Raw genomic sequence first — 16,083 nt, 5'->3', positions numbered from 1 at the left:
TGTTTGCGTTAGGACCAGGACAGAGTTGGGAGTGACCTTACAGATAGAGGGGTTTAGAGGGCACTCGCCTGTGGTGTCATCCCATGACAGAGGTACAGGATGGGGATGTTGTCCGAGTCAGGCCCCTGATCTAGACACAGGTCATTCCTCAGCATGTTCTTTACCTGGAAGAGACAGAGAGGAGGAAAATAATGCAATAACCAGGAAAGAGGGACTGAGACGGATTAAGACCGCAGAAGCTCGTTAATGGACAATCTGTTTTCTGAAAAGCCGTTAAGCTCGGGCTTCTTCCATCTGGCAAACGCCAATGGATAATTAGTCCTTTAACAATAGAATGATACAGCACAAAACTGGTTTGTGTGACGAACAGTTTGACAAATGGAAGCACTTTAGGCTAATTACGGTTAGCCTCGAAAGACAAAACACAATAGTGTAAACAATTGGCTTCCATTATCCTCACATCAACAAGGGAAGAAATACGTTTTTCCACTAAATAATTGCGACAAAAATAGTCCTGCAGCATCTGTTTGACCACAAATTGAGAGTCAGGAGAAATGTGCAGTTTGGAGCAGGGTTTAGAGCTACAGCTACAAAAAGAAATAACAAATACACTTTTCTACTACTATTTATTTTTCTATATTCTGTCATTTTTTCAATAAATGACTGTGGAATAATGTCCTTGTTATGTTAATGTCATTCTCAACAGTGCACTTCAGATTATCATGTTCATTTTTCAGAAAACAATCATGTGAGATTTAGTGGTCACATCCTTGTCAAATATGTATTCATATGCGTTTCACCAAGTTGTTTTGATAGCTGCCAACATAATCACATGCACAGCTTGACTCCCACACATGCTCAGTAGTGTCATGGTTTGGCATCAAACAATTCAAACACAGTTGTGATGTGAAGTGCTCATCAAACAACCAAGCAAAGCGTTGAGAGGGGCGGGCAGCTTATTCTTGGACAATGTCATTACTCATACTTCAATAAAACTGACCTATTTTTTGATTTCAGGCATCTTCAAACTTTCTTTGCTTCAGTGGAGGTATTGTCCACAAGCTGTGGCTTGAAATGGACTCCTAGGATAGTAATGTTTTATGTTCTCGCTAAGATATTGCAAAAGACTGTATCAGCATTTACAGTACGCACGCCTCACACTACATGCACACTATAGCATCACGTTTTATGACTGACATTGTCAGTATACCGATGATAAACTAGTCCTCACGTGACATTTTTTCTAAATTACAAAATGCCCCGAGATTTCGCAAGTGGAAAAGGGACTTTAATACATGAAAATGTCATAACATACTCACCACTCCATAAGCAACAGTGTCACTGTAGGTTCTCATCTCAGAGTAGATGTTGGCCAAGAACCACCTGAAAGATTTACACTGCAGTCTGTTCCTCAAAGCCTTCCTCTCCGTGAGGTCCCCTATGTCAATCCCTGAGTCCTAGAAAGAGACACATGGATACCCACGACAACTTATTATTATATATATATTTTTTTACATAGAACATTTATGGAATACACATTTAGACTGAAATGACTCGGGCCTGGAGTTTTCCTGGCCAGGTCGCATTTTCAGGAATAACTCAGGAGGCTATGGTCTTTACCTGTGGAGGAATGTTCCAGGCCATGTAAACGTGGTTCTTGTATTCGTCCATCCACACCTCGGCCACCCTCAGCGCATTCCGCCGCACATGAGCAGTCAGATCTTGAGTGTAGGGCTTGTGAGCACGCTCGATATGGGCTATCCGAGAACAGGGTAGGACCTCCACACTGCCCCCACACTGCCATACCTGAAGTTACACACAAAAATGGTCCAAATAAAATATATATTTTTTAAATAGGTAGGAAGCTGAGTTCTAGCCCTGGAAGTGTTCAGAGCTCAGTAGTACACATAGGGTTAGAAACAAGGAGGAAGTCAGTATCCAGATTTCCATCCTTTTTCTGCAAGTACATGTCGGATAAAAATATGTTACGACAGGCCTGATGGAAACAGCGAATTTGTCGGTAAACTTTTTGTGTCATTAAAATGTATTATGTAAATGCCTTTATGCGCAAATATTGATATAATAACCATATCAAAGTAAACTTGTCACATGATATGTTGTGTAGTCCTCCCACTACGACTCGGGAAAGAATGCAGTTTATTAAGCTACAGATGAAATAAGTTATGATAAACTTCACAGGGTGAGAAAATGCGCATATTGTTTTCATGCAGACTTTAGAATATTTCACTTGGAAATTTGTCGCCAAATGGATAGAAACCTAGCTAGTGTCAGTAAATGACCTGTGACATATTGACTGTCTGCCACGTCTCACTCAAATCATCAGACAACTGTGGTGCTACCACACTCATAGTATGAACGCTTTTAAGTGCACAACAGTCTCCAAATGGCTTTTACAAATCACCATATTTTGTAAAGCGACTTACTATACAGCGTTATGAGGAGCTTTTATTTAGCATACAATGTACAGTGAGGGACAAAAGTATTTGATCCCCTGCTGATCTTGTATGTTTGCCAACTGACAAAGAAATTATCAGTCTATAATTTTAATGGTTGGTTAATTTGAACAGTGAGAGACAGAATAACAAAAGAATCAGAAAAACACGTCAAAAATGTTGTAAATTGATTTGCATTTTAATGAGGGAAATAAGTATTTGACCACTCTGCAGAACATGACTTACAGTACTTGGTGGCAAAACCCTTGTTGGCAATCACATAGGTCAGACGTTTCTTGTAGTTGGCCACCAGGTTTGCACACATCTCAGGAGGGATTTTGTCCCACTCCTCTTTGCAGATCTTCTCCAAGTCATTAAGGTTTCGAGGCTGACGTTTGGCAACTCGAACCTTCAGCTCCCTCCACAGATTTTCTATGGGATTAAGGTCTGGAGACCGGCTAGGCCACTCCAGGTCCTTAATGTGCTTCTTCTTGAGCCACTCCTTTGTTGCCTTGGCCGTGTGTTTGGGGTCATTGTCATGCTGGAATACCCATCCATGACCCATTTTCAATGCCCTGGCTGAGGGAAGGAGGTTCTCACCCAAGATTTGACGGTACATGGCCCCGTCCATTTGATGCTGTGAAGTTGTCCTGTCCCCTTAGCAGAAAAACACCCCCAAAGCATAATGTTTCCACCTCCATGTTTGACGGTGGGGATGGTGTTCTTGGGGACATAGGCAGCATTCCTCCTCCTCCAAACACAGCGAGTTGAGTTGATGCCAAAGAGCTCCATTTTGGTCTCATCTGACCACAACACTTTCACCCAGTTGTCCTCTGAATCAATCAGATGTTTATTGGCAAACTTCAGACGGGCATGTATAGGTGCTTTCTTGAGCAGGGGGACCTTGCGGGCGCTGCAGGATTTCAGTCCTTCACGGCTTAGTGTGTTACCAATTGTTTTCTTGGTGACTATGGTCCCAGCTGCCTTGAGATCATTGACAAGATCCTCCCATGTAGTTATGGGCTGATTCCTCACAGTTCTCATGATTATTGCAACTCCACAAGGTGAGATCTTGCATGGAGCCCCAGGCCGAGGGAGATTGACAGTTATTTTGTGTTTCTTCCATTTGCGAATAATCGCACCAACTGTTGTCACCTTCTCACCAAGCTGCTTGGCGATGGTCTTGTAGCCAATTCCAGCCTTGTGTAGGTCTACAATCTTGTTCCTGACATCCTTGGAGAGCTCTTTGGTCTTGGCCATGGTGAAGGGTTTGGAATCTGATTGATTGATTGCTTTTGTGGACAGGTGAGATTAGGAGCACTCCCTTTAAGAGTGTGCACCTGGGAGCCAGAAATCTTTCTGATTGAGAGGGGGTCAAATACTTATTTCCCTCATTAACATGCATTTTTCTGGATTTTTTTTGTTGTTATTCTAGCTCGCACTGTTCAAATAAACCTACCATTAAAATGATAGACTGATCATTTTTTTTGTCAGTGGGCAAAAGTACAAAATCAGCAGGGGATCAAATACTTTTTCCCCCTCACTGTATACTGTGTAATATCAGCTTTCGTGTGTTTGTATGTTTATTTCGTCCACCCACAGTACTCTTGCTGAGTAGAGCCCTCAAGAACTCTCCCTTTTCTTCTCTCAGAGAAATCCTTCTTATGGGGATTATAATGGGGCACATGCCTACAATTTTGGACTGGAGACAACTATCTGCAGACAACATTACACCTGGCTGTAGAAGGTATGACGAATAGTGGCTGAGACTAGAAATATATCAGTTATGAGTGCTGACTGGTTTTTCCCTGACGTTCATTGTCAAACTAAACACACAACCTGGTCAGGAGCTCAAAGGAAAAATGTGCTAATTGAGATGTTGAGTGGGGCCTAACTAACAAATGCATTGTAAATTGTGAAGTCTGCCTGCTGAGATAAAATGCTAAAATAATCAAATGGCAGTAAATAAAACACAAATATAATGAAGATAGATCTATAAATAAAGTATTTCTTAAAGCACAGCATGTGGTTATTGGGTACCAGGGAGGAAGAATCTGTAGAAAAACAGAAAAATCCCATCCCTTGTTTTGGCGGGCCTAAATACAACTATTCATTAAGGTGGATGTAATGCCCAGATGTGCAGTTCCTGATTCTGTCAAGAAAATGCCTCATTTACATAATAACTGACAACGGACGATCCATGACTGGATGTCTGTTATCTGCAACATTGGAGATGATTATGTAAGCACTTGCGCGCATAGATTCTGTTAAGAGAGCGCAGATAAGCCATTCCATAGAGGATTTCAAGTTAGCCATACACTCAACGCAACAATAAAATCGGTCGGTCCCTGAACTTTTGCCATACTGTACTGAAAAGTCACTCCAGCATACTTGTGATCTTTATGCTCCTCCGATTCAATGGATTTCTATACCATAATTTCAGTCAATAGGATTATATATATATATATATATATATATATATAGAGAGTCCTCAAACTTTTTCCATATTTCCACACAATAACTATTTCCCATTCAGCCAGGTCCCTAATGCAATATAGTTGCTAGAGAGCACATTTCACCCTCCGGCAGGATGAAGTTAGGCAATCAGAAAAGCTACTGTATGATACAGTCTATGGAGTGACAGCTTGAACCACAGCTGATATGACCCATTATTCCTGATATGACTCACTGTTCCCTTCCCTCTTGATGCCACAGGACCACAAAGCTGCAAGGGAAAGGAGGCACAAATACCCACACAAGACGCACTGTGTGGGTCTCACTAATGTGGAGTGTGCATGTACAGTGGGGAGAACAAGTATTTGATAACCTGCAAAATCGGCAGTGTTTCCTACTTACAAAGCATGTAGAGGTCTGTAATTTTTATCATAGGTACACTTCAACTGTGAGAGACGGAATCATCTCAAGGTCCTGGAGTGGCCTAGCCAGTCTCCAGACCTGAACCCAATAGAAAATCTTTGGAGGGAGCTGAAAGTCTGTGTTGCCCAGCGACAGCCCCGAAACCTGAAGGATCTGGAGAAGGTCTGTATGGAGGAGTGGGCCAAAATCCCTGCTGTGTGTGCAAACCTGGTCAAGAACTACAGGAAACGTATGATCTCTGTAATTGCAAACAAAGGTTTCTGTACCAAATATTAAGTTCTGTTTTTCTGATGTATCAAATACTTATGTCATGCAATAAAATGCAAATTAATTACTTAAAAATCATACAATGTGATTTTCTGGATTTTTGTTTTAGATTCCGTCTCTCACAGTTGAAGTGTACCTATGATAAAAATTACAGACCTCTACATGCTTTGTAAGTAGGGAAACCTGCTAAAATCGGCAGTGTATCAAATACACTTGTTCTCCCCACTATGTCCCATAGTCATTTCTAAGGGTTAGTTTGATGTACTTTTAGCTCTTTGGAAGTGTGCAAGTTGCTGAGCTGGTTGAGTTTCAGCTCGCTATGTGGCGGGGAGGGGCTGAGCTGAGCTGACTGGCTGTATCGTCCAGCAACAGACAGCAGTGCAGCAGGGACTCACATACAGCAGCAGCAGATTGTTACACACACACTAATGAGTCCAAGAGTCCTCAATATAGGCCAAATCCTAAATTGATATTCCGGGTTTGTACGTAACTCAGGTTGTGTAAATTATTGTTACAGGTTTTGGTTTTTCCATTTATATTTCCATTTATATTTCGAGGTTGGACCTGTGCGGGCTTGTCATCTCGTTAGTCAGAAGGCATTTCACCTGTGCTGGCACAGGGGATATTTAAGAGCAGGTGGCACATGGCTCCAGTTGGCTGAGAGATGTAGAGGGTTAACACCGTTAATTGGCTCGCTCTATTTAGATTTCTAAAAAATAAATAAAATAAATTTTTTAAAAAAATGTCTTCCCTGTATTTTGCTCAACTTTTTGGTTTGCTTCCTGTTTTTAAGTTTTGGTTGCTGTTATTGACTCTTAGCATAGATGTGGGGATCTCAAGTTAGGATTTGGCATATTACTGAGCGGATTATAATTTTGCACTCCACTCACCCTGATGCCAAGCTCCACATTTTCTCCACCATAGACCTCCATTCCCTCATCCAATAGGCCAATCTCCTCAAAGTACTTCCTGTCCACCACAAAACAGCCAATAATAGCTGGGCTCCTGGTACAAAGAAATCAAAAGAGAGATAACAGTCAATTATGCAGTTGTTCTATGAACTACTTCCTAGTACTTTCTAGCGTATTTGTAACACCTCTGAGCTCAGCTGGAGATTTTCCACATTTGATTTCTTGATATGTTTTCAATAATAAACCTGTTTATTTTTTGTTGTTGTCAAGAATGAGGATTACCCACATGTTACTAAGTAACAGCTGTCTAAAAACAACCAGGAGAAAGAAAACAAGAGCTTTGATCTACATCAAACTGATGCAACAGGTTTACACACATTGTTCTTACTGGTTCTGTCATTAAGATGAGAAAAAAGAAGGAACCCGCACGCACACTGCTCGATATTAAAGAGCATTGATACTAAGCTTTACGTATGGGCCTCACGGCCTTCGTCAGAGCTTTTCTGTTATTAAAATAAAACAAGCCACAACATTGTGAGGGTTTCTCAATGCAACACAGTGCCTGTGAAATAGCACAATACAACTGTTGATTCCTAAGTCTTTGCTGACAATGACCTGATAGGGGCGGTGTGGTTGTACTGGGTCCACCAGGCTTTGGGCGGGTTCAGGTAGCGACACCACAGCTCCCAGTCGAAGCCCTGAGCAGACAGCGGATACTCCTCGATCTCAAACGTATCATACTTGATGTTGTCAAACGACGGCGAGACGATGCGCGTTCTGTCTTCCTTGATCCTGAGAAGAATGGGCTCGGCCCTGCAGGGAAGACAAGGCATAGTGGGACATTGTGTTGCTGTGAGATACATTTGGTGTCTTTTTCAATGAAAACAATATGAGGGTGAACACAAGCACTTCCTTAACATCACAGGAGATATGGGGAAACAGCGGGAATGAGGGTCTTTCATCCTGGCCACTAATTGTTAAATGGCTCATTACGGAATCTCGGCCTATGGCTATAGCTTCCAGTATCCTGGGCCACACACAGAATATTAAGCCGATTCGGAGTTTGAGACGTGTGGATTTGGTGAGGGAAACAAATGAGGTTGGATAAATATGGCCATGTATTGTATGTCAGATCACAATCCAGACATGAGTAAAAGCTACAGCTAAGGAAATACACTTATTATCACAACATTGAGTGCCTAGTGAAAGTTTGGGCTGCCTTCAATAAAAAATTTTTTTTTTAATGGATTCAATTACATTTTTCCCCTACAGATCTACACAACCTACTCCATATTTTAAAAGTGAAAGAAAATTGTACAACACCCCACCTCCCATGTCCTGATTGCACATGTCTTTTGGCAGCCATTACAGCTGTGAATAATTTATACTGAATCAAAATAAAAACGCAAACATGCAACAATTAACATAAAAGGAAATCAGTCAATTGAAATAAATTTACTAGGCCCTAATCTATGGATTTCACATGACTGGGCAGGGCCACAGCTAATCAGAAAGAGTTTTTCTACACAAAAGCCTTTATTAAAGACAGAAATACTCCAGTTTCATCAGCTGTCTGGGTGGCTGGCTTCAGACAATCCCGCCGGTAAAGAAGCCGGAAGTGGAGGACCTGGGCTGGCATGGTTACACATGGTCTGTGTGTGAGGCTGGTTGGACGTACTGCCAAATTCTCTAAAACGACATTGGCTTATGGTATAGAAAGGAACAATCAAGTTCTCTGAAAAACAGCTCTGGTGGATATTCCTGCATTCAGCATGCCAACTGCATGCTCCCTCAAAACTTGAGACATCTGTGGCATTGTGTTGTCTTACAAACCTGCATATTTCAGTGGCATTTCATTGTCCCCAGCACAAGGTGCACCTGTGTAGTGATCATGTTGTTTAATCAGCTCCTTGATATTCCACAACTGTCAGGTGGATGGATTGTCTTGGCAAAGGAGAAATGCTCACTAACAGGGATGTAAACATATTTGTGAACTAAATTTGAAAGAAATAAGCTTTTGTGCATGAAGAACATTTCTGGGATCTTTTATTTCAGCTCATGAAACCAACACTTTACGTTGAGTTTATATTTTTGTTCAGTATATATTTTTGTTCAGTATATAAGATTCTACCAACTTTGCACAACACTTATGGCAACATACTGTATTATCCATTGTTTTTGGTAAAATTGCTCAAGATCAGTAAATTTGGTTGGGAATCTATTGTGGTGGCAGCATCATGTTACGGGTATGCTTGTCACCGGGAGGGACTGGGGAGTTTGTCAGGATCAAAATAAATATGAAAGGAGCAGAGCCCAGGTAAAAAGTTAGAGCTAAACCCACCATTGTCTTCTGAAAACCTAACACTGGCTTAGTTTTATTTTTTTTAAACGGGACAATTACACACATTTTAACGCCAAAGACAAACCAGAATGGCTTTCCAAGAGGTGGTGAGTGTTCTTGAATGGTCCAGTCTCAGTCCTGACTTAAACCCGCTTGAAAATCAGAGACAAGGTTTGAATTTTCTTGTCCATACATTTTTACATTTAATCCAGAGTGACAAAGTAGTGAGTGCATACATTTTCATAGTTCTGGTATATATCCCAATCAAATTTACTGAGCTTGAGTAATGTTGAATAAAATCTATGGATCTATGGACTCTTATAAGAGTTGTGCAAGGTTGGTAAAATTAGATTCAAAATGATTCACAGTTGTGGTCATGGATGCCAAAGGTGCTTCACCAAGTAACTCTGGAGACTCTAGGATGTGAAGACATTCGCAATCAATACATATGTTTTTTTTATTCATTTACAAAATGTTCTGTAAAATGTTTATTCGTTTGAAAATCTAATTTAATCTGTGAACAACAGATGCATATATCTATTCCCAGTCATCAATAGTGTCAGGCCTAATTTATTTATTTAATTTGACTGATTTCCTTACATGATCTGTAACTCAGTAAAATCTTGGAAATTGTCGCGTTTATATTTTTGTTCAGTGTCGTTCTACTCACTAAAAAGTCATTTGAAGTCTTCTACATGGGTGTTTTGAGTTATCCATTATAGACAAGATAGACAGAAAATCTGTTGCTGACTGGCACTTAACTGGTATTAGACAAAATGTGCGCAATTTCTGATAATTTAATGTAGAATAGAGTGATGTGATAAATAAATATAGCAGTCAGTCACCCTCTCGTTTAATGACAGACATTTTTCAATCAATCATTCAAAATTAAAAAGTTAGCGCTCCACAAAAACGTATGGAGGTCATCAGCAGACAGCACAAATAGCACCAGACTTGTTCTATATAAAAGGCCTCAGATCAAAGTTAAAATGAATAGTCAACATGTTTGTCTGCATAAAAGACCGGCTGAGAGCCTCATGCGCTCTCCTTTTCAAGCACTGCCGTTGCATTGAGCCAAATTATTTCATTAGTCGAAGACACAATATCTGGTAGCTCAGAAGAGTGAGGCCTCTGAAATGTCTGTTCCGAGAGCTGTGCCAAAGCACCTCGAGTTTTTTGGGATTGAGCCCAGGCTCTTCAGAGATATATGTGTCGGTCGGTCGACCTGTCAAGCTGTGAAGAGAATGATTAACAGGCACATAAACTGTCAGACGACAGAAAGCCCTGTTTCACTACATTGCCATGAACAACACCTTGATGAAAAACACATCTCAACTCCAGTCAGCAGTACGTCAACCCTTTGAGCACTCCAGCGCTGAGGGCAGTCACATATATTATTCTGACAACCCTCTCATCTAATCAGTTATGTAATAGCTCTATTAAGTAATTACTGAGAAAATGCAGCACATATCAATTATACCGCACATACAGCAAAGATCATAACTAGACATGAAATGTTTTAAGCTGTTGGATAGACTGGAACATACACGCGGCATTCCAGTCCCTTACCATCCAATGTTGAACTCCACGTGGGCATCGAACAGGGCCACGACGGGGGCGCTGGCGGCCCTCCACCCACTGACCCGGGAGCGGATCAGCCCCTCCTGCTTGTCGTGGCGGACCACCTTGATGAAGTCTGGCCGCTGGGAGTTGGTTTCCTTCACAAAGTTCTGCAGGTTCTCCTTCAGCTCAGCTACAGAAAACATTCATAGACAGTACAGAAAGAGAAAAATGGAGAGACATTTTACAGAGTCTGTCTGACCTTAACAAGAACCACAGTGGCTGAAACATTGTTGACTGCAACAATGGGAAGCCTTGAAACCGCGTGCAGGTATTTCTCATTATGTCAAATCAAATGTTATTGGTCACATGCACGTGTTTAGCAGATGTTATAGCGAGTGTAGCGAAATGCTTGTGTTTCTGGCTCCAACAGTGCAGTAATATCTAACCATTTCACAACAATAAACACAATACACACAAATCTAAGTAAAGGAATGGAATTAAGAATATATAAATATTTGGACGAGCAATGTCAGAGACTCAGACTAAGATACAGTAGATTATAATATCCTGCACCTGTGAAATCTGCTGAAGGCATGTACCTTGGACTATTGACTAACCACACAATTGAAAAGTGCTTTACAGTCCCAAATTCTATTTATTCCACGGTGTAAAGGGGATTTCAAATAATATTGCAGTTGTGATTATTGATGTCTATCAGCATCGCCTGGTTGAAGGAAGTCAATTCTGCTTTCCCACAAGCTCCATCTGCCACCTGTTTGTTTTAATTTGCTAGGTGGACGTGTCGGCAGTGTCTCACCATGGCAACCAGATGGAGTGATTGGGACATGAAGGGCGAGGACCGGACATCAATGTCTGTTTTCATTACAGTGGTGTTGGAGTTCATGGGAAAATGGCTTTCAGACATGTTTTGGATGGCAATATTGATCATACAACCATGGCTATTAAGTAATATCCAGTGATAGTTAGCGGTAAAAATACAGTAATTAAACTTTTTTATGCCTTTTTCTCCCCAATTTTGTGGTATCCAATTGGTAGTTACAGTCTTGTCTGTATGGGAGAAGCAGCGAGGAGACTTGGGAGAGGCGAAGGTCGAGAGCCGTGCATCCTCCGAAATACAACCAATCACTGCTTCTTGACACAATGACCACTTAAACCAGGAGCCAGCCGCAACCGTGTCAGCGTGTACTGCGCCCAGCCCGCCACAGGAGTCGCTAGTGCGCGATGGGACAAGGACATCCCTGCCAGCCGAACCCTCCCCTAACCCGGGCGACGCTGGGCCAAATTGTACGCCGCCCGATGGGTCTCCCGGTCTCGACCGGCTGCGACAGAGCCTGAACCCGAACCCAGAATGTCTAGTGGCACAGCTAGCACTGCGATGCACTACCTTAGACCACTGCGCCACTCGGGAGTCCCACAGTAATTTAACTTGTTAAGAAATGAAAAGGACAAATAAAAGGACTAAGGTCGCAGCTGACCCTATGAGACACCCCACTCAGGATGGAGAGCCGTTAGCCAGACTCCTGAAACTGTACAGAACGGGAAGAGTCACATTGTTCAAAGTGAGCCAACTGCCAAGGAATTAATTAGAATACCAATGGCCACAAAGGAAACTTTTACAGATTAATTTCCTGCATCTCAGCTATTCAGCTCCGTTTTCAGACAATTTACATTACAGAAGCGCCTCTTTTTAATGTAATGATTCAACATTTACATCCTGAAATAGGAGTCCTCAATAAAAATATACATTCAAAAGAAAGTTGTTTTTTTATCCCTCTGCCGGACTCTTTTGACCCTCATCTGTCATCTCAACAGATATGTTCAGTAACATACGCAGCTAAAAACACCTTCATATGAAATGATCAGTCTAGGTCAAATGGAGCCTTTAAAATCTTCTCACTTCCCTCTGGCTCTATAGCTGATCAACATGCAGGTCTGTCCTGCTGAAATAACTAGGCTAACAAATAACTTAATTCGGAGCCGTGTGAAAGTAATCCATTAAATTGGCAGGCAACACCAGCGCATTTTTTAAAAGATATTGTAAATGTGTATGGAGTAAGATACGTTTCATGAGTTTATTACCAGTAATAAGATTAGAGAGAAACTCCTGATGCACTGTCGGTCCTCAAGAATGTCAAGTGTGAATTGATATACAGTGCTTTCTGAAAGTATTCACACCCCTTGACTTTTTCCACATTTTGTGTTACTTCCTGGATTTAGAAGTTGTTTAATTTAAGATAGTAAGCAGTCTGAATGGATTCCTGTATACAATACAGTGTGTATACTTTGTAAGCTACATTTAGTAGGAATATAGGAGTTACCAGTTACCCGACTTGCCTAGTTAAATAAAGGTTAAATAAAAAATATATATAGGAGTTACCATTGTTGCTGTTGTCGTCGACCAGGATGATCTCCTTGAGGAGGTGGGAGGGAGTCCTGTTCATGGCTGTGTGGATGGAGCGCAGGATGACCGACAGGGCCTCATTCACAAAGATAAATATGATACTTACTTGTGGGAGATTGGTTGGGTACGACATGTTTCTGCACCTGAGGAGAAACAGCAAACAGACAAGATATGAACAAGAAAACTTGTTTTTTATGGACAATAAAAAAGGAACCAACAAAAGAGTCAAAAGGTCATGTACCCATCGGGTCTGAGGTCGGGGATGGGTCTGGCCAGAGAGAGGCGGTCACTGAGGTAACCGTTGTAGCCGTAGTACTGGAACTTCTTCAGCGCCACACGGCGACTCTCAGGACCAAGGTCATGACCCCAGCGGACAAACAGGGAGGAGTCGGAGAGGGACTCCACTTTTTCATCACTACCCTTCTGGGGCACCTCTGTAGGCGAGAGTGAGAGAAAGGAGAGTGGTGAAATGGTGTGTGCCTGGGCTATAGAAATAATAATGTTTACATTCATGCCGCATACTGCAGCTTACATGAAAAAGATTTATACCAGTGGGGAAAAAGTCACTGTATTCAGCACGATCACATACTGTAGCAGGCACACTTCCTGGAATGCATTAGCATTTGAATTGATCCATCTAAAACGCTGCAATGTGTTACTGCAGCCTTGGACTACTGATACCAGTCTTGGACTACTGATACCAGTCTTGGACTACTGATACCAGTCTTGGACTACTGATACCAGTCTTGGACTACTGATACCAGTCTTGGACTACTGATACCAGTCTTGGACTACTGATACCAGTCTTGCATATTCCTACTTTTCCTGTGGTCTACTGAAAGCAGCAAAACAAAAACCGGTTAGTCCTACTAGATCACATTGTCTGGACAAGATCACTGTTTCTTCTTCACTCAATACCAGTATTGCGAGCTGAAAGAACGTAACGCAATAGAATTTACGATGCCGGGAAACGTCCTCACAAACCACAGCGAGTGATGGACTCGGTGCAGGTAAATACTGAATGCCAATTGTCGGCCAAGTTATTTAATTATAACCACTGCATTGCACTCTCTCTCAGCACCAACTCTATCTCTGCCACAACTGGGATCTCAGCATTTGCTACTCTGAGGGTACAACTTCATCTGAGGAGGAGGATGTTGACATGAAGGGATCCTCACAGCACCACAACACTCAGATTCTGATCAAATGTATATTTCTATGGATAGGTGTGGTTTCTGAGTTAATATTCAATGACAATGTCTGACAGAATTGGAGCCTGAATCAACAATCTTTCGCACACAGTGTTAAATTAATTTAAATGAAGTCAGATCATCAATATTTACAGGCTTTATGGATAACATAAAATCAAGAGTTGCAAAGAAAGAGCCATATCTCATACTGGCCAATAAAAAGAAAACATTGAGATGGGCAAAACAACAGACACTTGACAGAGGAACTCTGCCCAGAAGGCCAGCATCCCGGAGTCGCCTCTTCACTGTTGATGTTGAGACTGTTTTTTTGCAAGTACTATTTAATGAAGCTGCCAGTTGAGGACTTATGGGGAGTCTGTTTCTCAAACTAGACACTGTAATGTAATGTCCTTTTTCTCAGTTGTGCACCGGGGCCTCCCACTCTTTCTATTCTGGTTAGAGACAGTTTGCTCCATTCTGTGAAGGGAGTAGTACACAGCGTTGTACGAGAACTTCAATTTCTTGGCAATTTCTTGCATGGAATAGACTGACGAGAATAGACTGACGAGTTTCAGAAGAAAGTTCTTCGTTTGTGGCCATTTTGATCCTGTAATCGAACCCACAAATTCCGATGGTCCAGATACTCAAGTAGTCTAAAGAAGTTGTATTGCCTCTAATCATCACAACAGTTTTCAGCTGTGCTAACATAATTGCAAAAAGGTTTTCTAATGATCAATTAGCTAATACAAGTTAACAACATGCAATTGGAACACAGGAGTGATGGTTGCTGATAAATGGGACTCTGTAGCCTATGTACAGTTGAAGTCGGAAGTTTACATACACCTTAGCCAAATTCATTTAAACTCAGTTTTTCACAATTCCTGACATTTAATCCTGGTAAAAATGCCCTGTCTTAAGTGAATTAGGATCACCACTTTACTTTAAGAATGTGAAAAGGAGAGAGAATGATTAATTTCAGCTTTTATTTCTTTCATCATATTTCCAGTGGGTCAGAAGTTTACATGGGTCAAATGTTTTGGTTAGCCTTCCACAAGCTTCCAAAAATAAGTTGGGTAAATTTGGCCCATTCCTCCTGACAGAGCTGGTGTAACTGAGTCAGGTTTGTAGGCCTCCTTGCTCACACACGCTTTTTCAGTTCTCAATCACAGAAAATTTGTGGGCAGGTCAGGGCTTTGTGATGGCCACTCCAATACCTTGACTTTATTGTCCTTAAGCCATTTTGCACAACATCGTAAGTATGCTTGGGGTCATTGTCGATTTGGAAGACCCATTTGCGACCAAGCTTTAACTTCCTGACTGATGTCTTGAGATGTTGCTTCAATATATCCACCTAATTTTCCATCCTCATGATGCCATCTATTTTGTGAAGTGCACCAGTCCCTCCTGCAGCAAAGCACCCCCACAACATGATGCTGCCACCCCCGTGCTTCACGGTTGGGATGGTGTTCTTCGGCTTGCAAGCCTCCCCCTTTTTCCTCCAAATTTATCGATGTTCATTACAGCCAAACAGTTCTATTTTTGTTTCATCAGACCAGAGGACATTTCTCCAAAAAGTATGATTTTTGTCCCCATGTGCAGTTGCAAACTGTAGTCTGGCTTTTATATGGCAGTTTTGGAGCAGTGGCTTCTTCCTTGCTGAGCGGCCTCTCAGGTTATGTCGATATAGGACTCGTTTTGCTGTGGATATAAATAATTTTGTACCCGTTTCCTCCAGCATCTTCACAAGGTCCTTTGCTGTTGTTCTGGGATTGATTTGCACTTTTCGCACCAAAGTACGTTCATCTCCACACGGCAGAACGTGCCTCCTTCCTGAGCGGTATGACGGCTGCATGGTCCCATGGTGTTCACACTTGCGTACTATTGTTTGTACAGATGAACGTGGTACCTTCAGGCGTTTGGAAATTGCTCCCAAGGATGAACCAGACTTGTGGTCAACAGTTTTTTTTCTGAGGTCTTGGCTGGTTTCTTTGGATTTTCTCATGGAGGTCAAGCAAATAGGCAATGAGTTTGAAGGTAGGCCTTGAAATACATCCACAGG

The 16,083-nt window shown here is 41.7% G+C and overlaps 1 protein-coding gene and 1 long non-coding RNA gene across 4 annotated transcripts in view; one reads left to right on the top strand and one right to left on the bottom strand.

Annotated features, from left to right (window-relative positions):
- The window catches only part of LOC149985519 (uncharacterized), an 86,790-nt gene that overhangs the window by 28,034 nt on the left and 42,673 nt on the right, over window positions 1-16,083 (top strand). The gene's annotated exons all lie outside the window — the stretch shown is intronic.
- Window positions 1-16,083, bottom strand: part of galnt18a (UDP-N-acetyl-alpha-D-galactosamine:polypeptide N-acetylgalactosaminyltransferase 18a) — a 102,373-nt gene that overhangs the window by 60,615 nt on the left and 25,675 nt on the right. For 2 of the 3 annotated variants that reach the window (XM_036978266.2, XM_036978259.2), the window contains exons 2-9: window positions 13,076-13,268; window positions 12,811-12,977; window positions 10,419-10,602; window positions 7,124-7,321; window positions 6,488-6,602; window positions 1,621-1,806; window positions 1,320-1,457; window positions 69-164 (exon numbers count right to left, since the gene is read on the bottom strand). In XM_036978266.2, the coding sequence (XP_036834161.1) occupies window positions 69-164; window positions 1,320-1,457; window positions 1,621-1,806; window positions 6,488-6,602; window positions 7,124-7,321; window positions 10,419-10,602; window positions 12,811-12,977; window positions 13,076-13,268 (1,277 nt within the window). The remainder of the gene's footprint in view (window positions 1-68; window positions 165-1,319; window positions 1,458-1,620; window positions 1,807-6,487; window positions 6,603-7,123; window positions 7,322-10,418; window positions 10,603-12,810; window positions 12,978-13,075; window positions 13,269-16,083) is intronic. The other variant, XM_090232285.1, reaches the window with a different exon arrangement.

Source organism: Oncorhynchus mykiss, chromosome 1 (genome assembly GCF_057628025.1).
Source record: "Oncorhynchus mykiss isolate SJ-2025 chromosome 1, ASM5762802v1, whole genome shotgun sequence".
Taxonomy (NCBI): Eukaryota; Metazoa; Chordata; class Actinopteri; order Salmoniformes; family Salmonidae; genus Oncorhynchus; species Oncorhynchus mykiss.
The sequence above is the reverse complement of the archived record's forward strand: the minus strand, read 5'-3'. Positions and strand labels throughout refer to the sequence as shown.